The sequence below is a fragment of the Drosophila novamexicana genome, unplaced genomic scaffold (assembly GCF_003285875.2).
Source record: "Drosophila novamexicana strain 15010-1031.04,08,12 unplaced genomic scaffold, DnovRS2.1 tig00000485-arrow-pilon, whole genome shotgun sequence".
Lineage (NCBI taxonomy): Eukaryota > Metazoa > Arthropoda > Insecta > Diptera > Drosophilidae > Drosophila > Drosophila novamexicana.
The window spans coordinates 2873856-2897056 of NW_020824808.1; the positions used below are offsets into that span (position 1 = coordinate 2873856).

General features: G+C 39.8%; 6 protein-coding genes across 10 annotated transcripts; 3 read left to right on the plus strand and 3 right to left on the minus strand.

The window, feature by feature from the left end:
* Positions 1-927: 927 nt before the first annotated feature.
* Positions 928-2567, minus strand: LOC115761706 (uncharacterized protein CG4449). Its single transcript, XM_030703578.1, has 6 exons — positions 2491-2567; positions 1865-2433; positions 1687-1799; positions 1450-1628; positions 1173-1383; positions 928-1107 (listed from the first exon to the last, which is right to left on the minus strand). Exons 1-6 carry the CDS (start codon positions 2540-2542, stop codon positions 1020-1022), a joined length of 1212 nt encoding a protein of 403 aa, XP_030559438.1. The 5' UTR covers positions 2543-2567; the 3' UTR covers positions 928-1019.
* Positions 2568-2871: 304 nt separating this feature from the next.
* LOC115761708 (ninjurin-2) lies at positions 2872-5340 on the minus strand. Of its 4 annotated transcripts, none has more exons than XM_030703582.1 (3): positions 5014-5340; positions 3847-4023; positions 2872-3089 (listed from the first exon to the last, which is right to left on the minus strand). In XM_030703582.1, the coding sequence occupies exons 1-3, from the start codon at positions 5047-5049 to the stop codon at positions 2889-2891; spliced, it is 414 nt and encodes a 137-aa protein (XP_030559442.1). In that variant the 5' UTR covers positions 5050-5340; the 3' UTR covers positions 2872-2888. The 4 variants fall into 4 exon arrangements, with proteins under 4 accessions (XP_030559442.1, XP_030559443.1, XP_030559440.1 ...); XM_030703583.1 differs by lacking the exons at positions 2872-3089; positions 5014-5340 and adding exons at positions 3117-3444; positions 4100-4280; XM_030703580.1 differs by lacking the exon at positions 2872-3089 and adding an exon at positions 3118-3444 and having other exon boundaries at positions 5014-5313.
* Positions 5341-5399: 59 nt separating this feature from the next.
* LOC115761707 (actin-related protein 1) lies at positions 5400-7899 on the minus strand. Its single transcript, XM_030703579.1, has 6 exons — positions 7767-7899; positions 6870-6934; positions 6636-6810; positions 6428-6579; positions 5824-6370; positions 5400-5756 (listed from the first exon to the last, which is right to left on the minus strand). Exons 1-6 carry the CDS (start codon positions 7812-7814, stop codon positions 5613-5615), a joined length of 1131 nt encoding a protein of 376 aa, XP_030559439.1. The 5' UTR covers positions 7815-7899; the 3' UTR covers positions 5400-5612.
* Positions 7900-8010: 111 nt separating this feature from the next.
* Positions 8011-10256, plus strand: LOC115761705 (suppressor of fused homolog). The gene is made up of 2 exons (XM_030703576.1): positions 8011-9122; positions 9182-10256. Exons 1-2 carry the CDS (start codon positions 8022-8024, stop codon positions 9500-9502), a joined length of 1422 nt encoding a protein of 473 aa, XP_030559436.1. The 5' UTR covers positions 8011-8021; the 3' UTR covers positions 9503-10256.
* A 50-nt stretch (positions 10257-10306) lies between these two features.
* On the plus strand, positions 10307-20035 carry LOC115761704 (monocarboxylate transporter 10). The gene is made up of 7 exons (XM_030703575.1): positions 10307-10457; positions 12002-12390; positions 17427-17791; positions 17849-18632; positions 18703-18795; positions 18856-18954; positions 19722-20035. Exons 2-7 carry the CDS (start codon positions 12033-12035, stop codon positions 19748-19750), a joined length of 1728 nt encoding a protein of 575 aa, XP_030559435.1. The 5' UTR covers positions 10307-10457; positions 12002-12032; the 3' UTR covers positions 19751-20035.
* Positions 20036-20615: 580 nt separating this feature from the next.
* Positions 20616-23094, plus strand: LOC115761373 (probable cytochrome P450 313a4). Of its 2 annotated transcripts, XM_030703123.1 has the most exons (7): positions 20616-20834; positions 20896-21093; positions 21149-21334; positions 21447-21519; positions 21570-21696; positions 21754-22342; positions 22410-23094. In XM_030703123.1, the coding sequence occupies exons 1-7, from the start codon at positions 20681-20683 to the stop codon at positions 22568-22570; spliced, it is 1488 nt and encodes a 495-aa protein (XP_030558983.1). In that variant the 5' UTR covers positions 20616-20680; the 3' UTR covers positions 22571-23094. The 2 variants fall into 2 exon arrangements, with proteins under 2 accessions (XP_030558983.1, XP_030558984.1); XM_030703124.1 differs by lacking the exons at positions 20616-20834; positions 20896-21093 and having other exon boundaries at positions 21254-21334; positions 21590-21696.
* Positions 23095-23201: the final 107 nt, after the last annotated feature.

The following is a 23201-nucleotide window of genomic DNA, read 5'->3' on the forward strand; positions in this document are numbered from 1 at the left end:
ATATATATATATATATAATTGGATATGCTTGGAAAACTGTAGAATATGTGTTATCTTTGTAATAATTTATTAAACTAAGCGCAGGACAGTACAAACATAAAACACCGGCAGCACAATTTATATTTGGCCTCACTTAAATAAAAATCAACCAAAATGTCGACGTCTGTTTTATATATTATTATTATGCCTATTATTATTTGATGCACAAACGCGAACAAAATGCGACTAGTTAGCACGAAGGATAAACTCGTTCTGCTCATCGAGTCGCCCAACTGGCAGCTGACCAAGCAGGAGAGAGCTTCTGATTTGTATTCTCGCAAAAGCTGCGCGCGAAAGCTTTGCTATTATCCTGTGTCAGAATTTGTGCAGCGAAATTCCAAGGGAAGTTGCACAGGGTTGGGGCAAACAAGGGAGATCCAGAAATGCTGAGAGCAATAGCCGGTAGTATGGGACACCAACCCCCGGACACACACACGCACACACCCCACAAAACATCATCTGCCAAGACGCATATCAACAATAATTTTGTTTTGTTCCGGCTAGTGTGTGAGTGTGCAACGCTCTATGCTAGATAAACAAAATATTAGGGGTGTGCAAAGAAATCTTAGGGTGTTGGACGCTGTAATGTGCGCTACTTCAAGAGCGCTTGTCATTTCAGCAGCAGCTTGACACCAATGTAACTATCTAATGAACCGAAAGTTACCATTTAAACATTTTATTTGCTAGCTCTAGAAAAAACACTGTTTACAGATTTAACGATAGCCTAAGTTCGTTAGTCGAACCTTAATATTTACACAGAAAACTTAATATAAAAGCAACACTTATGAATATTACTTTAAATACGTATTTAGCTATTGGGCTCTTATAATTATTTAATTGAATTTTTAAATAAATTTAAAAGTATTTTTTCTCTGAATATAAAAGCAAAACTTACGAATATTACTTTAAATACGTATTAAGCTATTGGGCTCTTATAAATATTTAATTTAATTTTTAAATAAACTTAAAAGTATTTTTTCTTATTTCGAACAAAAATCAATTACTTCATTGCCTTCCATATCCTGATTTTTGGGCGTATCATCTGGGTCCAGTAATTCGCCATCAAAACTGCAAAGTAAAAATAGATAATTGAATGACAAACGTATTTATAGTTATAATAATAGTATGCATACAACAACTTGAAACCCTGAACATCGCATTCCATTTCTTCTGCGCACTTGATGTATAAAATCTTGAAAGGTTCCGTTTTTTTTATTGGTATTATCAACGGTTTCTTCCACTTATCGCATTGCACTTTAAGCTGAAATTTCTTAGGTTTCAACATAAGATTAGTATCTTGCTTGGCTTCAGTTTGCTTTTTATTCGATTTTATAGCGCGTCCACCTATAAAAATAAATGACACTAATTAATAAAAGCTTAATTCATATGCTAATTAAATTCTCTACGCACTCAATATGTGATAGACTTTCACGCCCACGCTTTGCGGCGACTCCGTTGGACTTATAAAAAGATCGTCCATGTTTATAACAATATCATCTATAGGGACGACGTTGCGTTGTGAAACTTCCTTGAACATGTGCGCAAACTTTTGATGTTGTCTTAGCTGATACAGTTGCATTTCACCAAGCCTGAAAAGAATTGTTTATTAAGCTATGTTTTGCGTATGGGTTTCATATAAGTACACACCAATTTAAATTGATCTGAATTATTGGATTATCATCATCAAAATTATTAGCGGCTTTAACTGACTCTTCTGCCAGGGCCACGTGGGAATCCTCCTCGTCCGAGTCTAAGTTTACCTTCAGTTTCAAGAGACGCTATGTTAATATCAACTCGAATATATTACAACTGCTGATTCACTTACAAAGCCCTCAATGCGTGGGACAACAGCTGAAACCAGATCAATGGAATCCACAACACGTGAACGTGCTGCAAGCTCAGCTGCCTGCCGCCGACTTCTACTGGGCGCAGATATATTTACTGTCTGAGAGTTTCTCGTTTTTGCACCCACTGTGCTCTTTCTGGCACGAACATTTCGTTTCTTTGGAGGAGATACCTCTACAGCTACTGGAGCTTCTTGATCATTCTCTTGCTCTGGTGTAGGCAGGTGTTTACCCAGCGAAGAGCGTGTGCGCCTGGAAACTGGCAAAGCATCAATTGCTTTGGCGTTAGCTTTGTCTTGCTTTTGCTCCATTTCATAAATCAATTGCGAGACGGGCGACAGAGCAGCACGAGCAGCAGGCGCCGGCGCCTCCTTCATTTCATTATTGTTGGATTCCTTCTCGTCGGTTTGCTTTTTTCGATTGCCCGCTCTCGCCTTGGACTTGGGCTTTGTGACTTTTGTTGGTTTCTTGGCGACCTGATCGCTTTTAATAAAATCATAGTCCGTTTGCCTGGACTCCTGCTCCTCCACAAACTGTTTTTGAGGGGCAGCTGCAAGTCGAATCGTCCAGATGAGTTTTAAATTAACGCCAAATACGCTACACTTACCATTTATCCGTTTAACAGGCAAATCAAAAATATCACAATCATCGTCGGACATTTTGGGTTTATAGCTCAGCGAATAAGCATAAAAACAAATTCTTTGTATAGCTCTGGCTTCCTAAAAAACCTTAAGAACAAAACTAATACCGCCAAAAAGAAAACTATTAGACGCTGCTGAAAATAAATATTTTCTCTATCGACTATCGATAACTTTACAGCTGTCGCCGTCAACAGTGTTGCCGTGCTGTTGCTGTCAGTGTGTACATACCAATTTAATAAAACGCAGTATTAAAGTTCTTGATTTCAAATACTTAAAACTTGCATAGAAAAGGGACTTAAGATTCTTATATCTAAAAGCTTATATATTTTGAAATTTCAAAAGGCTTCTGATTACAACATCGAAATTAGGTTTTGAAAACTTCAACTTCATGAACTTTGTAGGGTATAGCTGGATCCAAGCCAAAATTCATTTTTATAATATCACAGAACACAGATAAAAATATGAAGGCATCCACAAAATGATTGACTGTAAAAAGTATTGAACGATTCTGCGACTTGGCAATGCTGACAAGAGATTGAACAACTAGTAAGACTCCTGCAGCCACCTGCATATAAAAAGTATAAAAAAGAAAGATAATGATATTTATATACCGCTTTTATTATTTATTAGAAATCTTACAAAATATTCTGCAATATATAATGCTGTTTTACAAATTACTTATCATCATTGATTTTTAAGCCTACTTTGTACTATAACTACGGTACTTTAGCATGCTGATCGATGAGTCTTAGAGGCTGCGAAGAATACTCGATGCCGAAACCAGATATTATAACATTCACAACGGATATTACAAAGATGACCACCAATATCACATCGTTCAATATTATGGCTGCCGTCTGGTCTTGCTGCTTGTTAATATTCAGACTGCCGATGGCCACAAACATAATACCGACCAATAGCTGTTGAAATTAAAATTGAGATTGTTTTTAGAGAGCAACGAATTTTCCCACATTTTTCAGCACACATCGCTCAACGGATGGGATCTGTTATTAATTTGATATAGTTTCGTTAACTCTAGATATACAAATTTAATTGACATCGTTCAGAAGATTGCCCTGTGGCGGGGGCAGGCGACTATCAAAGGCCGATATGAAAAGATTTATCATTGTGGTAAAAAACGCAAAACCTGTGCGCACATGATTGATCACATTGGCCGATTGATGGAACTCTGGCTGATGCATTCGGCAATCCCGCAATAAACTGAGCGACAGGCTTAATACGCCCGACAGTATCTATGACATTGGAGAACGAGCCGTTACAACCCCAATACCAAGAAAATCAAACAAAAATTGACTATTTACCTGCATTACGATTGACAAGCTTATGAGTATGAGCATTAGCTTGTAGAACTGATGCTGTTCCCCGACCTGAAGTATATATTTCAGCTGGGATGCGTTCGCCGTCAGCAAGGCTATATCCAGCATGCCCTGGGCTATAGTTTTTTTGGTCGCATAGCGATTGGCATCCATGGCTTTCATCTGGAAATGTGCATCAAAAAGAATGGACAGGTTAGCTGCAATAATTCAAAATGAAATTCTCAATACGTTTACACACAGCTGAGACCATCTTTAGAGATATGTATGTTCCCCTCAAGACTCGAGCTAGCTGTGAAATGAATCTACTCTTGCTCGAATTTTTAACATTCCTTATCTTTGCAATTCTTCTGATACATGTTGTGCCTAGCTGATATACCCAGCTATCAACTCAACACAATTAGCTAAAAGTGCAAATAAATGCTGCTGTAATGGGTACAAGGATAGGGACAGCATCTATTAGTTAGTTAGTTAGTTTTAATCGAACAAAACAACAACAATATCGCACCTGCCATGCATTCTTTACAGCTTTCTGCAAGAAACAAATGGCATATCAACTAAATTAATTGCTATGCTTAACTATGAGTATAATACTAATAAGAATTACCCGGCTTTGCACGGGAAACGTATTCAATTGAAAATCTGTGAGGGGCAGTGGGAGGGGGGGTCAAATGTTTAATGAAAACTTCCTTGTCGCAAATTTGAAGCATTTACAATAACAAATAGACAGTAATACAGTCAAGGACAAAAATAAATGCATATTTCCATAATTCTCTACACGTGCCCCATTTGTAATTGTTTTGTAAATTATAAAATCAATAAACTGACACACGCCTGCCAGGAATAAATATTTTATTCGCACAGCACATCTGAATTGTAGACAATACCCTATATATACATTTATATATGCATGAATATCTATGCAGAGACATACACACACCTATGTGTGCATGTGTATACACAAGGCGAACAGGTATCATTAAGGTGCACGAACAGCAATTGCAACAGAAATAACAATTGTAGAAATATTTGTGCGAGATGCACAGGATTTTCTTTCTAGTTTGAGTATAAAAATAGGTATAGTATGTGAAAAGTCAAGTCTGACTATAATCTAGTCTTCGAGCTTATCAATCTGTACATAATATTTGAACTTGCCTCCGTTTCGATGACTCGCCCCTCCAGTTGAGCCATTGTTAAGTATTCAATGCGGTTCCACGTCGATGCGTTTGCGAATGTCAAAATATACAATTCAGTTGTTTTTCACAGTCCGTGACAAATATTTGCAGCTCGAACAGAAACTTGTATAGCCGTTGCCATGGAGATGGTTGCTCGAGACACAACCGAACGTATAAACAACCGAAAACCAACTGAAATCAACTTGCGCGTCATCCATGAGCTCAGCTGAACGAGAGAGCTCTTCGCAACTGACCAATTGAATAAACGGCTCAGATATGGCATTACGTATGACTAATGTATGGGTCTATTAATTGCCCACTGGCAAACATTCAATTCTGGCTGCATTTGATATCGATTTTAATCAATTGTTTTTAGAGTTTAGTCTTTATTATCAATGCCGCGAAAGCAAATTCAATAAATAGCATTTTTAAATACTTTGCGCCTATTTTATGCATAACACATACATGCAAAATTATTTGAATTTCAATTTGTAGGGATATTTGATGTTAGCTGACACATGGTTTTGATACAGAGTTTAATAAGCCTTTTACACATAGCGTTTAAATGAATTAAACAAACTAGAAAGTCTTTCTGTGCACGGCACGTTGCCCCTCCTCTTCGAACTCTCGCTTCGATACCCACATCTTTTTAAAGGTATCCAGCGATGCCAGAATTGAGCCACCCATCCATGTGGAATACAGGCGTTCCTGTGGCGCAGCAATCTAGGCAGAATCATAAACATATTTTAATATACAATATACAATTGCATTATGTTATTAATCCAATTACCCTGATTTTCAGATCCTTTGCAGAGTGCTTTCTCAGTTCGGAAAGTAAACGATCACCGAAACCTTTGAAAAGCGTTGAACCACCCGACAGTACAATGTTTTGATAGAGCATTTTTCTGAGATCCATATCCGACTTTTCAATGGAATACATTAGCACATCGTGTATTCCTTCGCACTCCTCGCCCAATAAATCTGGTCGGAAGAGCACCTCGGGCGCACGGAAGCGAGCCTGTCCAATTTCGAATGTCTTGCCATCTGGCAATTTATATGCAAACTTTTCAGTCTCCACAGCTTCCTCCTTTTGTGGATTGGTCGCCAAGTAGCAGACCTTCTCCTTGATCGATCGCACAATCTCAAACTCGGCTGTTGAACGGAAATTAAAGCCCTCTCGGCGTATGAGTGTTTTCAGGTAGCGCGTAACGTCCCGGCCGGCGATGTCCACACGCATAATACTGTGAGGCATGGCGAATCCCTCATAGATGGGAACTGCATGCGTCACACCGTCACCAGAGTCCAGCACAACGCCCGTGACACGACCAGTGGCATAACTGATGATATTCAAAGTTAGAAATGTTTCATGTGTATTGAGATATCAGATTTCTTACAGACTGAGTACTGCCTGCATCGAGACAAAGAGCGCTGGAGCATTAATGCCTTCAAAGAAGAATTCAGCGGCCTTTTCGCGATTACGACGCGGATTCAATGGTGCTTCAGTGAGAAGAACTGGATGATCCTCCGTAAAAGTGGCTAATTGTTCCTGTGATAAGCGTACAGAAATGAGTAACTGTTGATTTAGAAGCTATCTTAACGTACTTTACTATATATATAACTCCATATGCGTTCCATATCGTTCCAGTCCGTCACAATGCCATGCTCCATGGGATAACGTATGCTTAGCAAACCGCGATGCTCTTCCGCCTTGGGACCAACAAAAATGTCGCCCTCCAAGGCACCGGCCATTACCCGAACATGCTTCGGTCTGCCAATGCTAGGGAAATGGCATGATTAGCTTGGTTCGGACTTGCATTATGCTGTAGCAATACTTACTAATTGGGAAACCTGCACTTTGGAATGTGCTCGCCAGCAAAGCCGGCTTTGATCACACCGGAGCCCTGTAAAAGTATTCATTTAATATTTGTAACAGGCATTCATATATATTTTTTGTACACACAACACACAAGTTGTTCATTTTGTTATTTTTTCTGCTTTCATTAATTTAAATACAGAGCAGAGCATGGGCTCCCGAACTATTCCCCAGGTTGACATGCTGGGTGTGTCAAAGAGTTTACGTATTCAGCGCAAACCGATCTTGAAATTTGTGCCGCCCATTGGACTTTCGTGCGTCAACTACAGGGTTATGGAGGAACTTGATTATTTCTACTTGGCTTGTCAACAATACAGGGATTACTATCGTGATCCGTTTAATAAGATGCAGCGGCCGAGTCTATTTGCCCAATACCACGAGAATTGTGGCATCAAGCCAGATCGCAATTATGAGGCTTTAATTGAACCCGGCTATTGGGTTAAAGAACGCCAGCCGGTGGTGTATCCGGAGAAATGTAGTCAGCGCATGTATCTGGACGGAAGCATACGCATAGATGCCCACTTCTCAAGGAACTCGTCAACGGTGTTCAAACGTTAACTGCAACTCCATTATCATTATTTTCTCACTCTAAATATTTTCGATGCTAAATTTTTTGGGCACTTTCAGTAAATTGTATTAAAAAATCAAGCTTTTGGCCATTAGTCATTCTTCACAGTTGCATACATAAACAGTTGAAATGCTGTTAAAAAAAACTTCACGGACAAAGGGACGGGCAGTGGCAGCTTGGCTTATTCGTGTTAGTTGGTGATGTCACTTGTCAGTGCCAAAAAGGTTGACAGCTTATGTGGCAACTGCCTGAGTTGGGCTTTATTTGATGTTCTATGCTAGGTTCCACTTACGTTATCTATGACCACAGGCTGATTGACTACGACATCATAGGGCTCCATTTTGTGCGTTTATAAAAGTTTTGCAAAATTTTCCTATTAAATCGCGGTGTCGTGTGCAGTGTGACCGCGTTGTGCATGGGTAATAATACCAAATAAACAGTCAACTAAAAATACTAAGCTGAGTATCTATTGTGTGTATCGATACTATCGAGCGGGTCATCGATGATTTATGTTTATTTTTTTTTGTTTTAACACGAACGTTTTATTATGGCTGCACCCACAAATTCAGAAAAGAATCCAGAGCTGAAGCCACCGCCTGGATTGAAGTCTCTCATTGATCACCTGATATCTGTGTATCCGGATCAGCCGAACCCCTTGCAGGTGACGACACTGCTGAAATACTGGCTAGGTGGCTCCGATCCGCTCGACTATATAAGCATGTACAGCAACAGGGGCCAGGGCGAGGGCGAATCAGAGAGAATACCCCCGCACTGGCATTATGTTAGCTTCGGGCTCAGCGACTTGCACGGCGATCAGCGCGTCCATCTCAAAGAGGAGCACACCACCCGTTCGGGCATGGGTTTTGAGCTGACTTTTCGACTGGCTAAGACTGACGCGGAGCTACGCCAGCAACAGGAATGCCCAGAAAAACCGCTCAGGCCACCCACCTGGCCTGCAAATCTGCTGCAATCTATTGCGCGCTACTGTTTCCAAACTGGCAACGGTCTGTGCTTCGGCGACAACATCCCTTGGCGCAAGGGTTTGGACGGCAGCGCCAATTCGCGCATGCAAAGCCTGCTGGTGGCACAGGATCCACAACTGGGTTCAATTGACACGCCCTTTGGCACTGTGGACTTTTGTCAGATAGTCGGCGTAACCGAGGAGGAACTGGAACAGGCTTCACGCTGGAACGGTCGTGGCGTCTTGAATTTTTTGTCTAAAGACGTGCAGACAGGCGGCGATTGGCTGGTTACCAATATGCAGCGAACAATGAGCGTATTCGAATTGTTTCCCGAGACATTGCTTAATCTGCAAGACGACCTAGAGAAACAGGGCTCCGACCTGGCTGGCGTCAATGCAGAGTTTACGTTTCGTGAGCTCAAGCCAACCACAACTATTAAAGAGGAGGTGGACTTTCGGTGCCTGAACGAGCGCTGCGCCAGTGAGGAGAATAATCGGCAGTTGACTGAATCACAAATGAAGCGCGAGGAACCCAGTTTTCCACAGTCCATGTCGATGAGCAGCAACTCGTTGCATAAATCATGCCCGCTGGACTATCAGCCACAGGCGCCCGATTGCATATCGCTGGATGGCATTGAAATAACGCTGGCACCCTATGCGGCCAAGTACTTGCTGCTGGCCATAAAGGTAGACCTGAGATATTTGTGGGCTACAGTGTATCAAGATTAATATCTTTGCTTTTTTAGGATCGCATACGTCATGGCCGGCATTTCACATTTAAAGCACAGCATCTGGCCTTGACCCTGGTCGCAGAAACTGTAACGGGAGCCGCCGTCACCGTTAGCGAGCCCTTTGGCGTACTTGGCTATTGGATACAGGTGCTCATACCAAATGATCTGGTGCCACGCATGATGGAGGCATTTCGCAATGCACAACTGGATGGCAAAACGGAACCCACACAGCGTCTGGAATTCGATTGGCCTGATAAGCACTTTAAGCTAATTGTAGATCAGCCGCCCTGCGCGCTGCCCACGGCCATGTCCATTGAGGCGGCGCCTGTGAATTGAAGAACGACTGTTTAAAAAGCTCAATTCTTAGTATTATACTTATAACTAAAATGAATCTTCCACTAACACGTAAGTTTGAAATTTTACTTTTAAATCGAATATATTTATATTATAGCATATTATATGGTAGACACGTTTGTGCGAAATACATAAAACTCAAAACCACTTTGCGTATTCGCATTGTGTGTGGATTTTTTCAAAGGAAGACGCCACAAATGCTTCAATCGGACTCATCTTATTGAGTTGAAATGTCTGCTAATGCTGGGGGGACTACTTTGATGTGTGGCTGCCACAACGGATATGGTCAATTTATAATATACAAAAAAAATAACATGTCTCAGTGTTGTCCGTGGACAATAAACTTCAGTTTCTAATTCTGGGAATTGAAATTAATTGAACCTTTTTGGCCGCAAAAAATCGCCACAATTTATTGATATGTTAGGAACACCAATTGATCATGTGATTTGACTAAAAATAACGAATGCATCCCAGTTCATAGAGTAGGGAATATTTCGTCTGATTGGAATGCGTTTGTCTGCTTTGGCAATGTTTTGTTTTCGCGCGGCCGTTGCCAACGTTACCGCAAAAGCCGAAGCAACCGTCGATTGTTTTTTGTTTACTACAGAGAATGCTCGCAATCTCACGGTGTCTGTGTGTGCTGTGTGTGTTGTGCGTGTGTGTGTGCTTGGTCCGCCGTCTCCGATTAGGCGCCTCGTGAGTAAGTGACAAATTTTTGCGAAAAAAAAAAAAAAAACTGCTCGTAGAAAATAATTGAATTATTTTTCATTCCGTTGCCGGCAACGCAAGCGCTCGGTTGTGTGTGGTTTTCGATTCGTTGGCGGCTATCAAAAAGTCTACGTCTTGACATCCAGTGGCGGCGAAACGCGCCGTACAGTGCCCAAGGGGATCAACAACAAAACGTTCAACATAAAGTTCGAGTGCATTTACATACGCTGTAAGGCAAAAGTTTCCAAACTAAATACACACTCATCTAGTTACATCAAGCATATCTAGTTAGTTTATTGCGTAATCGCGAGCTACCTTTGATTTTTTATTGTGACCCCCCTGAAACGCACATTTTGGCGCTTCGGCGGACACGTGCGCCCTGATAATGCTCCCTTCCAAATGGGTGCAAACAGAAACCGAAATATGAACAGATTTTACAACTTTGTTGAGCTCGCATATCATTGAAAATGTAGCTGTTTGTGTCGCGTCGTTGACTTTGGCATTGTTGTGGGCAAATTATTTTTGCATAGTTTTAACTTTTCGTTTGGCTTGTAATGCCAGCCAAAAGTAATTATTGATAAAAACATTTCTTGTGGTCGTGTTAAAAGATGACATTTTTGCTGACACGATTGTCTTAACACTTATATTTATATGTGTAGGCTTACATTAGTATCTGTGTTTAAATAGTCGAATGTGTAGAAAATTCCATTAGCCATGGCCATTAAACTTCACTATTTAAATAAGTCGGTGTTCTATGTGTTAGTTCAAAATATGAACTATATAATAACTAAATGCTGATATTCTGCGCATTTATCCTTTTAAAGACCTAATCTCTATTGGTTTCCAAGCGATGCCTAATACGTCATTCGTTCGTCTAAACTTGTAAATTTCAAGACATTATCTTTGAAAGTTGTAAATGCGCTGGTAGGAAACAACTGCAAGATACCCTGGACTCAGCTGCATGTTAGCACTTGCTCCTAGATATAACGAAAACAGACGCAGAAACACGTAAAAACACGCTCCGTACTTGTTTCTAGAAAAACTTTCTTAGATAACTTCTGGTTTATTGCCAGATCTTTATGAAATTTTAAGAGTTTAAAGAAGGAATTTATGTATCTTCACATACCAAAAATTGAGAGTCTTCTACTAGTAGGGATATGGGAGAAGGTATTAAATAATGTAAAGTTCTTGATCTGTGTATACTATTCGATAAAATGTTAATTTGTTGAATTCTAGCTCCTATTAACCAAAAAACTAGATGGAACTATTAGAATGTATAGATATTCTTGTTCTGCGTGTTAAATTCAAACGTGACCTATTCCATTTTCTAAAAGTATGAAAAAAAAAAAAACTGATAGATTGCATGGGTATAATAAAAAAAGTATACAATACATAAACACGTAGAAACATAAAGATATAGTATTCTTATATAACAAAGTATTCGTATGTAGAAATAATACTTACTTAAAACAATTAAATTTTAAATTCCTTCATTTATTGATTGTCGCATTTCCGTCGATTTCTGTACCATCAAATGCTTTCGAGCACCGGAATACTATAAATACCATTGCATCAGAAAAGTCTCAATTATAGTTGGAAATGCGCCGTGCAAATAATGATAATTTCAATTAAATCTAAAATCGCGACGGTTTACGGTTCAGCAACTGTTTGAGAACCCGTTCAACTTGCGCTGCTTAGCCATAAACCGCATAGACGGATCATATCGTAGATAGTGCCAGAGGCGAGGCGTGTTGTAATCAGTTGAAATTTCAGAAACCGCACGCTTTGACATCCAGCCGCAGTAATGGCCGAGAACGAGCCCCTCGACGAGTCAGCCAGCCAGCCAAATGGTCGTATTGTCAGTGCCGAGCAATTTGGCAATGGACACGCAGCGTTGGCCAACAACGGGCAGCTGCACAGAGCCACAGCCAACGGCAAGAGCCAGGCGAATGGCGTCCAAGCACACATCGAGGCGCCCTGCTGTCGAGATATACACGGCAAGGAGCCGCCGGATGGCGGTGCGAGGGCCTGGCTGGTAATGGTCAGTGCGTTCCTATGCAACGGCGTCATCTTTGGCCTCATCAACACATACGGCGTGCTGCATAAGCTGCTAACGGAGCGGCTGACGGCGCAGGGCGATGCGGAGGCAAACAGCAAAGCGGGTAAGTGCGATGAACCGGTTTGAACCCGGAATTCAAATGTTTTTATTACCATAAGCTGTAACTTTAACCGGATCAGTAGCAGATACACCCAAACCAGAACTAAACTAAATAGATAAATGTGAAAAGCCAAGTTTTGAACCAAGATCCTGGTTCATAGATGTCCGCGAGGCATTACTTCAAACCATGAACCAAAAACCAAACATATTTTCCGGGCTTACAGCCCTGGCTGGAACCTGCTCACTATGCCCATTCAATAACAGGCTGGGGAGGGGGTGGAGGGGCGCAAACAATTTGCACACGGGCCTAATCCCTTCAGAGCAGGGCCAAAGGCAAATTGATTTGGAAATCGTGACAGTCCTCGATTGATAGCAATTAGTCAGAAAACCAAAACAGATTAGTTGGGAACTGAACACTTGTTTTTCCCATCGAGTTGACAGCAATTCGAATGCATATTAATTACTTGGACTACATTTACACATAAATGTGTAGAGATTTATGACCATACATACATACTATATGCATGAAAATATTGATAAGAGCTCTGAGCTCATAGCCGGATTTCAGTATATTATATGCAGGGAGAATTGCATTTGTATACGAAAATTTCAATAAAACGTTATCGGGCAGTATGTAAAATTGTTTGCGATATACTACTAGATTTTGTTGATTTCCAATAGAATTCGTTTGTAAAGCTAAACAAATCTTAATTCGTTTTTATTTGTAAAGCAAGTAAGAGGTCTCTTATCGAAAAAGCTCGACTGGTAGATACCCTGAACCTTGATTGAGCTGTTACTCACGAATACAAACGGCGCGAGCTGCAAAGCTTGTGATCCGGCATCTTAAGCAGCTATAGCTAATATATTATTCATATTTGGGGGGAATGGAGAAGTTATCTAACAAGTAAAATATTATTAATCTGTCTATACGAACCTACAAACTAAGTTTGGTGCATTTAGCTCTCATCATTTTTGAGTAATGATAGGCGAGCTGGCGACAAAAAATGATAAAAGAGAATATATATTTCAAATTTCAAGTCACTAGCTTTTGTAGCAGACGAGCAGACTTCGTCCTGATCATAAACAGGTACTTTATGGGATCAGTGATGCCTCTTTCTGCCTTTTACATACCTTTACACAAAACCATCATAGCCCTTTTTGAGATTTTCACTGTGTTCACTGTTTCAGGGTATTAAAAATACTAATTTCAATCAATTGTCTTCAATCAAATTTAGATAACCAAAGATTTGCGTACAAATCTAATGTAAGAGAAAAGTTATCAATGTTAATGGTTTTACACACTTACAAATGAATAGCAGACGTATATATTTATAGCCTTGTTGTTTCTCGAGTGATGTATTTTAGTAGACCGATTTTTATAAGAATTTGTTAATGATCACAATAAGTATGTTTTATTTACTTTTACTGGGGCTTTCCCTTTATCAGCAACATATGTGATGTAGTAGCTCGATTTGCTTATAGACAGACTGCAACAAAATGACAGTTCGATGCCAAGTTCTATTCGACGGTCTTGGCTCTCTATAATAATTAAATGTACTTACAGAGAGTATACCTAATATAAGGCCTTGGTTTTTCTGGCTGTGTCGCTCTGGCGCTGCTTATAATTCCCAATGGGTTATAGATTTGAGCTGTGGATTGAGGCTAGCAAGACTTAGAAGCAAAGTATGCGGATGATAGAGCTGGGCGGTCCTTAAAATATATAGACAGACAACCTGCTCATGTTGTTGGTTGAGGTATTATATCCACATGCTAAAATCAAATTTTAGCTTTAGGCAGATCATATCACAGTTATGCGATCGATTTTCGGTCCAACAGCGAAAATTTGATATTTTTCTTTCGGATATGCTCTGTGAAGAGTGTCCAATTGAATCGCATGTCTGCAATGTTTAGGTATACATATTGATTCCCAATTGGTTTGACAGTGTCACAAGTTTTGGCATGTTATTTGATGGAATGTTTTTTTTAAGTGTTGGAATAGCTACGGACATACGATCTAAAGCGATGTTCTTTTATATCGTGAGTTCAATAAAACTTGGCACATGTAAGTGCTATGTGTGCATGCAACGTATGTGTATGGATGTATTTATGTATGCATGTATGTGCGAAGTCAAGTGAATTAAATTGCTGAAAGTTTATTGAATCACAAAACGTTATTCAACACCGAGCCGGCAATGACGATGTCAAGTCGCTGGAGTCGATGAGAGTTCAAAATTGAGGAGAGGCAAAAGGTCGTTTGCTGGGAATAATTTTGCGTGCTACACACAAATACACGCACACACACACACACCCGGTGAACCATAGTCGAGGAACTGGTTACGTCTCTGGAAAAAGCAAACAGAAAGTTCAATTGATTTAAGATTTGTTTGTCAAGGTTTGTCCATTGCTCGGCGGCATCGCGCATACGCCGCGTAGAACGCGATTGGAACGATGCTTTCAAAGAAGACCAAATGCAGTTGGCCAAAGACAAAAGCCGCTACCAAAGACGGCCGGCTAGCATAATGGACACAATTGCGCATGCCGCATGCCGCATGCCACTGACCCAGTTACTTGGTAGACTGGCGCTGCCAAACGGCTCGGGAAGCCCCGCAAGTGGCGGCGCTTGACAGCGATCCTCTGGCGTTGGGTCGCGGTTATTGCTGCTCTAGCCACTGACTTGGTTGAGTGGATTAAGTTCCGCCATATGATTCAAGCTTCATGTAATCCGAATCCAAGCCGTTAATCCGGCATCGAGGTGTGCGTCTTATTAATAAGAACAACTTTTGCATTTGGCGCGCTTGCAATAAATTAGCATATGCTTAAGCCCTTACCCGGATTACACAGCCGAACCCTAAACAAAAATAGTGTAATATATACACTCTATGCTCCAATTAAACATTAGCTGCTAATCATAAATGAAATACAAATACTTATATAATATAAATATAAAACAAATATAGAAACTGAACGTGAATCTGATAACCCCTCTAAATTGATAAAAATTTAATGAAAATATAAGCAATGTCATTTTACTCATTAAATCGTTAAACGAGTCAATTACCTTTCGATGGTTGGGTTTAAAAATATACTGTAAAGACGTCACTAATTTAATTCATGAATGAACTCATAGATTTCTGTACCATACATATTCTAATTAAAATACTTAGGGTCAACTAAGTATTTAACTTTTAAATATGAAAAATTTGTAGGCATGTGATCTGAACTGGAATAAAAATGTATTCAATTTTATTATTTATGTGCATATGCCATTCTTTGAATTTGTAAAAACCAGATCTTTGTTGAAATAATAAAGTTTGTCAGAGAATATTCATTGTATATTGATACTTACCAATTTATTTCCAGCTTGTAATACAATTGTCATGCCTCCTTGTAGTTATAAAACTGGGAAATGCAAAGAACCAACCCTTACTCCTAACAATCGTATTGTTGTCTAGACTTTTATTACAATTGTTATGCTTTGTCCGATATATGAAACTGTTTCTCATGCCCGCCAAAAAAACTTGATGCAATGCGGCTTTTACTGCCGTCAGCTTCGTTTAGTTTGATTTTTATAGACCTTTGGCAATGTTTCAAAAAGAAAGATAGAACAATTTTTACGGGTATTATCTAATATGTTGCCTGCACGCCCTCTCTATTTCTCTCAAGCTCTCTCAAGCATGCATGTGCAGGTATGTACACAAATGCTATTGACTGCCTCTCTCTCGCGCTCTCTCTCTCTCTCTTCTCTCTCTCTCTCTCTATCTCTCATGTCTGGCTGTGGCATTGACATTGAATTTGCCCGTTCTCGTTGCCGGGTTGCCGCCATAGTTGCCCAAAATGCACGAGTATATCCGGCTAGCTGCATGTGCATGTGGCATGTGGCATGTGTGTGCGTGTGTGGGTGAGTGTATGTGTGTGTGTTTGTTGTGGGGTATTGATTTCATAGGTTGCTAGACAAATTGCGGACATGGTTTTCTAGCTGAATGTAGGTCAAGTCTAATTTTAGGTTAATGAGCCCATGCAAGCAGTCTAAAAACTCAAATATATATTGTTGTTGTACAAGACGCAGATACTTTTATGTGTTGCACGGTTTTGGCCAATATTTGCAGCACTTATTAAATATATAAATATTTACATATTTACATGTAATCTGCTGTTTATTTCTCATGAGGAAGTATGTGAACAATTATTGCTGATCTTTTGAGCTAATTTTTATTGTTGACAGCTGCATTATTTACATCTGGTATTACGGAATGTCGTCGCCCGATTTAATGAGCATTTGTATGTGCATTATCACGCCTTTCGCTTATCAAAACAGGGCGTTTATTGAACAAAGAATTAACCCAAATATGTCAGTTAGGTGCTCTTTCACGTGCGATTAACAATTGTGTCTTAACGCATCGCTTGAAACCAAATGGACTAAATGACAAAGTTCAATTGAAGATTAAAAATGATTATGTTCAATAATCGAGGAAAATTCTCTCTCAGAAAGCATATGTTATTTTCCCAGATCTATTTGACACCCTCATAAATCCAATAGCTACTCCGTTGAGTCAGCGATCGCACCAATTGCTCAATCGAATTATGTTTTGAAAACCCCTTTGACGGCACTCAAGCGTTCCAGCTTGAGCTAGCCGGTTGGAAAAAACAGTTCAATTCACAATTAACCACAATTGCGTGAGATTCGATTTATTAAACGCAATTTGTCGGCTTTTATGTAACGATTATTGTTAATTGAACGTTTCGCAGAGAAAAAACAAGAGTAGAGGTGTCAAAGATTAAATAGCCCTGCGGTATTTAGTAATCTGATAAAGTAATATAATATGCTACTTTGATATGAAATCATATTATCATTTAAAGGCATCACAGTTAAGCCCATAATTGCCGAGACCTACCAATTAAGACCGGTCGTGAGCAATATGATATAGTGCTCCGATCTCTGTACGAATTTTCCTATATATTAGAAGCATATTTTTTTTATATTTTGTAATAAATGAAAGGAATGAAAGGAATTACGATGTGTTAATGTTTCTTTGCTTGCAGCTTTGGTTGGCTCCTTGGCAATTGGCACCACCTTCTTCCTGTCACCAGTCGCTGGATGCCTGACTGACAAAATTGGCCTCCGGCTGACCACCTTCATTGGTGGCATGCTCGCATCCGGCGGGCTGTTGCTTTCGTCATTTAGCTCTGACAATATCACCGCCTTGTATTTTACATATGGCATCATGTTTGGGCTGGGCGGCGCATTGGCCTACACGCCCACGCTGGCCATACTGGGGCATTACTTCAAGCGCTATCTGGGCAAGGTGAGCGGCTTTGTGACTGCCGGTTCGAGCGTGTTTACTGTTATACTGCCACCCGGTCTGGACTGGCTGCTGGGCAGCTATGGACTGGAGACGACTTTAAGGGTAAGTAACTACTATTCAAATGGACCTGAACTTGTCTAACTACATTTAAACCCGCAGATGATGAGTCTCATGGCGGCATTTATTATAGTCTGCTCGTTTGTGTACAAGCCGCTGCATCTGCCGCTGCACTCGACCAAGAAGAAGGATGGCCGTTCGCGCCTTAATGTACTCATGCGCTCCATTATCAATGTGGAGATCTGGAAACGGAAGCGCTATGTCATCTGGGCCCTGTGCGTGCCACTGGCTCTGTTTGGCTACTTTGTGCCCTATGTGCACATGATGAAGTTTGTGGAGACCTCCTTTCCCGGCAGGGATGTCAATTTGCCCGTCATGTGCATAGGCATTACCTCGGGCATTGGCCGTCTCATATTTGGCGTCATAGCTGATATGCCCGGCGTCAATCGCATGTACCTGCAGCAGCTTTCGCTGGTCTGCATAGGCCTGGTCACCTTGTTGCTGCCACTGACCAGCTCGTATGTGGTGCTTGTGTCTTTCGCCTTGATAATGGGCCTATTCGACGGCTGTTTCATCTCGCTGCTTGGTCCGATCGCCTATGAGATTTGTGGACCCTCGGGCGCCACGCAAGCCATTGGCTTTCTGCTGGGTCTCTGCTCGCTGCCATTGACTATTGGCCCGCCTGTTGCTGGCATGATATTCGAGCGTACCGGCTCGTATACGCTGCCATTGATACTAGCTGGACTGCCGCCACTGCTCGGCTCTTCGCTGTTGTTCCTCATGCGTTGCGTGAAGGATGACTCCGCTAGCAATGATACGAACGGAGTTTTGGCTCGGCAAAATAGTGACATTGAAAACTCCTCCAATGGCGACTATCGCATGAGTGGTAGGCATTCAGTTATATGCCTACGCCATATGTGTAATTTAATAAAACTCTCATTCGATTTGTCTCTCAGCTGTGAAGTCTAATGCGCCGCTTATGGGCTCAAGAGTCAGCGGAAACGGCGCCAAGTCCAATGGATATGCAATATCCAACGGCTCAACAACTGGTGCGCAGGGTAACTAACATTTCTATCACCTTTGCTAATATGATGCTACTTTTATTTTAGCTATCAAGTTGCAAGCACCTCTCATGGGTTCGACTACAGATGCAAATGGTGTCAATGGGCATGCCAACGGGCATTTGGATATGACAGATCCAGCAACTGGTTCGTACTCAGAACGCCAAACTAGTATTACTGCCTGCTGTTGCACAGATATTTGCGTTCATCCCAGTAGCTCGACTAACACACACGTTTCAAAACCCATCTCATCCCACACTGCTTTGCTTAATCACACCTCTAGATCCTTAACTGCATTAGAAGATTCTAAGAAACGCCATTATAAGTACTCGATTTACTGAACTTTTGCGTTTTATATATAAATATAAATATATTTCACTGCGGGCTTTGAGAAAATATTGATTTCTTTAAAGACACAACTTTAGATAATTTCAAGAAATTATTTACTTACTTTAAGATGTGATATTCGTAGTATTTTATTTATGTTTTCTTTTTTGGAACATTTTAACCCACCTTATATGTATTTTTTATGCACATAATTATAATTGAATTTGTTTATTTTTTGTGCAAACATTTTATTTTCAGAATAACATTTTCATCTTCATTGCAAAACACACGCATTCGAACACATTCATCTACAACTTTTTGTATTGTTGAAATAATATTGATATAAATCTAAGTGCTTTGTAGCTCGTAAGTTGCACCGAAATATCGTTTGTAAATAAATAAATGCAACTTTAATTTAATTTTTATTTGTATATGCATAGCTTTGTAATTTACTGCTGCACATTGTGTTAAATATTTTGTTTATTTTAATGCTTTATTTATTGGCTCACATCTACCACTGCATGGAGATTGTATATGATTGAATAAGATAATATCAATTAAACTTAATAAACATGTAATACTTTCAGAGACACCCATCGACAGGCCAGGATCCTAGACAAAGTCGCTGTCGTCTGCTCAAATCTCAAAATTCCACAAAACTTTATCATTAATATTTTCTGCCATTTTAATCTATGATCATATCGCTAACAGCATATCTAGCGCATAAAGAAAGGTGTTCATTCATTTTTGACTACTGTACATATGGGACGATGTCCAAATATTTTGAATAGACCTTTTGTTGGAGAGACTCTCGTGTACTTTATGTACATGTTGTAATACTTATTTTTTCATAAATGTGTATACTATAGGCTAAGACATATTTGAAATGAAAAATAAATCAATAATTGTAAAAATTAGAATTGACAAAGTGTGTGTTCTCTCTAAAGGAAGTTTATAATTCTAAGGCATATTGAAATCAGGAACTATAAACCAGAAACAAACTGTATTACGCGAACCACAATAGACATATGACAGTGGATATAACGAATATACCTCCATGAAAGCTTACACAAGTCCACTTATTTACGCTGGCACCTGACTGGAATTGGTCAATTGATGACGTATAAGCCGAGTCGATTAGACTCGTAGTGTATTTTGGCTGGTTACTGTTACCCATTAGTTCAAATTATAGCAATTTGTATGCAGGCACTCATCGATAAATCACAATAAAAAATTACTTGATATGTTGGGTTCATTGATGCGTACCCGCACCTCGTCCATTTCCATACAACGTCTATATGATTGCGACGTTTTCTAGCCGAGTTTTTTCGACTGGGACTCGGTCAAGTCACGAGCCAATCCGTGACAATACACGCATATCTCTTGGGCCCCAAAATAGTCTCAGCGTCCGGCATATAAAAAGTGGGTGCACACAAAAATTTGTAATTATAGTATTGACGCGCTTTCAAACGCTCGGTTGCTCGATCGGTAGAGAGACAATCAAGGCTCCAAGTGATTTATTTTGACACCTTTGGGATAGCTCAATATGTTGACGTGGCAATTGTGGTGCGCTCTGATGTTCGTATCGTGGTTCTATTTCTTGTGGACGCGTCGCAGATTCTATCTATTAACGCTTAAGATACCTGGCCCACAGGGCTATCCAATAATTGGCATGGCACATAAGCTGCTTCGCAGGGAAAGTACGTGGTTGTTTGAGGAATTTTACGTGGATTCTAACAAGCAATATGTGTGTTTTCTCAGATGTGCTGAAAGAATTTGGTTTCTATTTGGATAAGCATGGACCCACTATTTTTTCTTGGCTGGGTCCCATACCATTTATGATAGTGAGCGATCCACAAATTATACAGGATATATTCACATCACCGCATTGCATCAACAAGGGCATCATCTACAAGGCCGTCGATGATGGCGCTGGCTTGGGATTATTCAGCTTGACAGGTATGCAAAGCGTTACAATGGCTCTAAATGAGAAAATACCCAGACTCTTGTCCAGATCCTCGCTGGAGCGTACATCGTAAGCTACTGAATCCGGCATTTGGACACAAAGTGTTGCTTAGTTTTCTGCCCATTTTCAACAACGAGACAAAAGCTCTTCTCAAGCTATTCGACACATTAGTGGATGATGGCGAAAAGGATTTGATACCGTTTCTGCAATATTTTACCTTGGGCATAGCAACGCGTGAGTTGAGAATAAAAAAGCTGGACACAAGCAAGTCGTTGCATTTGATATGGCCTCGCTATAGTTGGAGCTCCCTATAAATATATGTGCATTTTGTTTTTATTAAGTACAGAAACCACAATGGGAAGTAATGTGAAGTTGGATGGGGGCATTAACAACAATCGGCTGCTCGAGGATTATCAATGGTAAGTAATATCGGCCATCTGCACAAATGAGTTTTGCTATCCATTAATAGTGTTTTGGAAACTATGACAGATATGTGCTTTTCGCCATGGCTTAGTAGTAAAACGGTACGCCAACTATTCGGCAAGGAGGAGCGCTACTCGAGCGCCAAGTCGGAGATACGTGGGTTTATCAGAAAGGTAGTACAAGCATTCACTACAATTTTATGGAAATGAACAGCCCGCTTTATGTTTCAGCTAATAGAAAGAAAACTGGCTAGAGACGCAGAAATTGCTGAAAATGGTAATCCTTCCCCCTTGGAAAAAAACATATTTTTAAACCTAGCAACTGATTTGCTGAAACGTGGCATCTTCAGCTGGAAAAACGTGGAAGATGAATCAAATGTTATTGTTTTTGGAGCTTTTGAAACAACTGCCAACACGGTTGCCTACACATTAATTCTACTTTCGATGTTTCCCAAATACCAGGAGAAAGCATTTGAGGAGATTCTCGCTTTGTTTCCCGACCCTGGAGACTTTGAGGTAACCTACGCGGATACACAGGAAATGGTCTATTTGGATCTTATTCTAAACGAATCGATGAGAGTGATACCGCCTGTTCCAGTCGTCTCTCGGCAAACGTCCCAGGACGTATTGCTTTCAAGCGGAGTTGTTGTTCCAAAGGGTGTTCAAATTGCCATCGATATATTTCACCTGCATCGCAGTAAGAAAATTTGGGGTGAGGACGCGGAAACATTCGATCCGGAACACTTTCTGCCCCATCATTACCAAAATAAGCATCCATACGCATTTATACCTTTCACAAAGGGCATTCGGAATTGCATAGGTAAATGTACATTTACTTAATACACTATAATTAAGACTTATTCGTCATATAATGATTCTACTTTTAGGCTGGAGATATGCTTTGATATCTGCAAAAATTACGTTGGCGAAATTGCTAAGGAACTACAAATTCTCAACTAGTTTTAAATTTGAAGATCTTTATTTTGTTGAGGATATAACTATAAAACTTAAGACAGTGCCGCTACTGAAGCTACAAAGGAGAACTTGATAGCTTATGCTATTATTCTATATGCTTATGTTATTTTCTTACATTATGTAAATATGAGTAAATAATTGTTATGAATATACACCTCATTCTGTTTTTACACGGTAGATTGGTTTCAGAAAAATCCGTGTTAAAAGAGACATTGATCGTATGCAAAAATAGGTGATTGGTTTCTTATCTCTAAGACCTAATAAAATAAGTAAAAAACAAGGATTTTTAAAGAGCAAGTATTCTTGTTTATTTTATTAAATCACATATATAATATGTTCACAAAATATCAAAAATTTCTTTGATAAGTAAATTTGCTTGTATGCACAAAAAGGGAATCCACCAAATTTGTGATATGAAAATATTACAGAAAAGATATCGTGTAAAAAAATTTTAAATTTGTTTATTTTCAAACCGTGTTAAATCAAAACCGTGTAAAAATGACCGTGTAAAAACAGAATTAGGTGTATGGCCTTTGATCCTCTTCATAAGTACAAGAGAATTCAGTTATATTGAAAAATGTTTTTTTTGTTGGTATTTCCGTTGTTAAGTACATGGTGTTTTTGACTTTAAATGTATTTTTATTTAATAAAGTTTATCTTTCACTTTGATTGGATTCAGAAATGTTATTTTTATCCTATTGACA

What these genes read in the sequence shown, in the direction of transcription:
- LOC115761706 (XM_030703578.1), bottom strand. Translation starts at nt 2,542, where the DNA reads ATGTCCGACGATGATTGTGATATTTTTGATTTGCCTGTTAAACGGATA. An exon ending in TCCCACGCATTGAGGGCTTT is followed by an intron (nt 1,800 to 1,864) that starts GTAAGTGAATCA and finishes TTGAAACTGAAG; the next exon opens with GTAAACTTAGACTCGGACGA. An exon ending in GTTCAGGGTTTCAAGTTGTT is followed by an intron (nt 1,108 to 1,172) that starts GTATGCATACTA and finishes TTTACTTTGCAG; the next exon opens with TTTTGATGGCGAATTACTGG.
- LOC115761708 (XM_030703580.1), bottom strand. Translation starts at nt 5,049, where the DNA reads ATGGCTCAACTGGAGGGGCGAGTCATCGAAACGGAG. An exon ending in GGCGAGTCATCGAAACGGAG is followed by an intron (nt 4,024 to 5,013) that starts GCAAGTTCAAAT and finishes GCACATTTCCAG; the next exon opens with ATGAAAGCCATGGATGCCAA. An exon ending in GCTTGTCAATCGTAATGCAG is followed by an intron (nt 3,445 to 3,846) that starts GTAAATAGTCAA and finishes TAATTTCAACAG; the next exon opens with CTATTGGTCGGTATTATGTT.
- LOC115761373 (XM_030703123.1), top strand. Translation starts at nt 20,681, where the DNA reads ATGTTGACGTGGCAATTGTGGTGCGCTCTGATGTTCGTATCGTGGTTC. An exon ending in TACCTTGGGCATAGCAACGC is followed by an intron (nt 21,335 to 21,446) that starts GTGAGTTGAGAA and finishes TATTAAGTACAG; the next exon opens with AAACCACAATGGGAAGTAAT. An exon ending in GGGCATTCGGAATTGCATAG is followed by an intron (nt 22,343 to 22,409) that starts GTAAATGTACAT and finishes TTCTACTTTTAG; the next exon opens with GCTGGAGATATGCTTTGATA.
- LOC115761705 (XM_030703576.1), top strand. Translation starts at nt 8,022, where the DNA reads ATGGCTGCACCCACAAATTCAGAAAAGAATCCAGAGCTGAAGCCACCG. An exon ending in ACTTGCTGCTGGCCATAAAG is followed by an intron (nt 9,123 to 9,181) that starts GTAGACCTGAGA and finishes TTGCTTTTTTAG; the next exon opens with GATCGCATACGTCATGGCCG.
- LOC115761704 (XM_030703575.1), top strand. Translation starts at nt 12,033, where the DNA reads ATGGCCGAGAACGAGCCCCTCGACGAGTCAGCCAGCCAGCCAAATGGT. An exon ending in GACTGGAGACGACTTTAAGG is followed by an intron (nt 17,792 to 17,848) that starts GTAAGTAACTAC and finishes TTAAACCCGCAG; the next exon opens with ATGATGAGTCTCATGGCGGC. An exon ending in ATCCAACGGCTCAACAACTG is followed by an intron (nt 18,796 to 18,855) that starts GTGCGCAGGGTA and finishes CTTTTATTTTAG; the next exon opens with CTATCAAGTTGCAAGCACCT.
- LOC115761707 (XM_030703579.1), bottom strand. Translation starts at nt 7,814, where the DNA reads ATGGAGCCCTATGATGTCGTAGTCAATCAGCCTGTGGTCATAGATAAC. An exon ending in AAGTGCAGGTTTCCCAATTA is followed by an intron (nt 6,811 to 6,869) that starts GTAAGTATTGCT and finishes CCATTTCCCTAG; the next exon opens with CATTGGCAGACCGAAGCATG. An exon ending in CAAAGGATCTGAAAATCAGG is followed by an intron (nt 5,757 to 5,823) that starts GTAATTGGATTA and finishes GATTCTGCCTAG; the next exon opens with ATTGCTGCGCCACAGGAACG.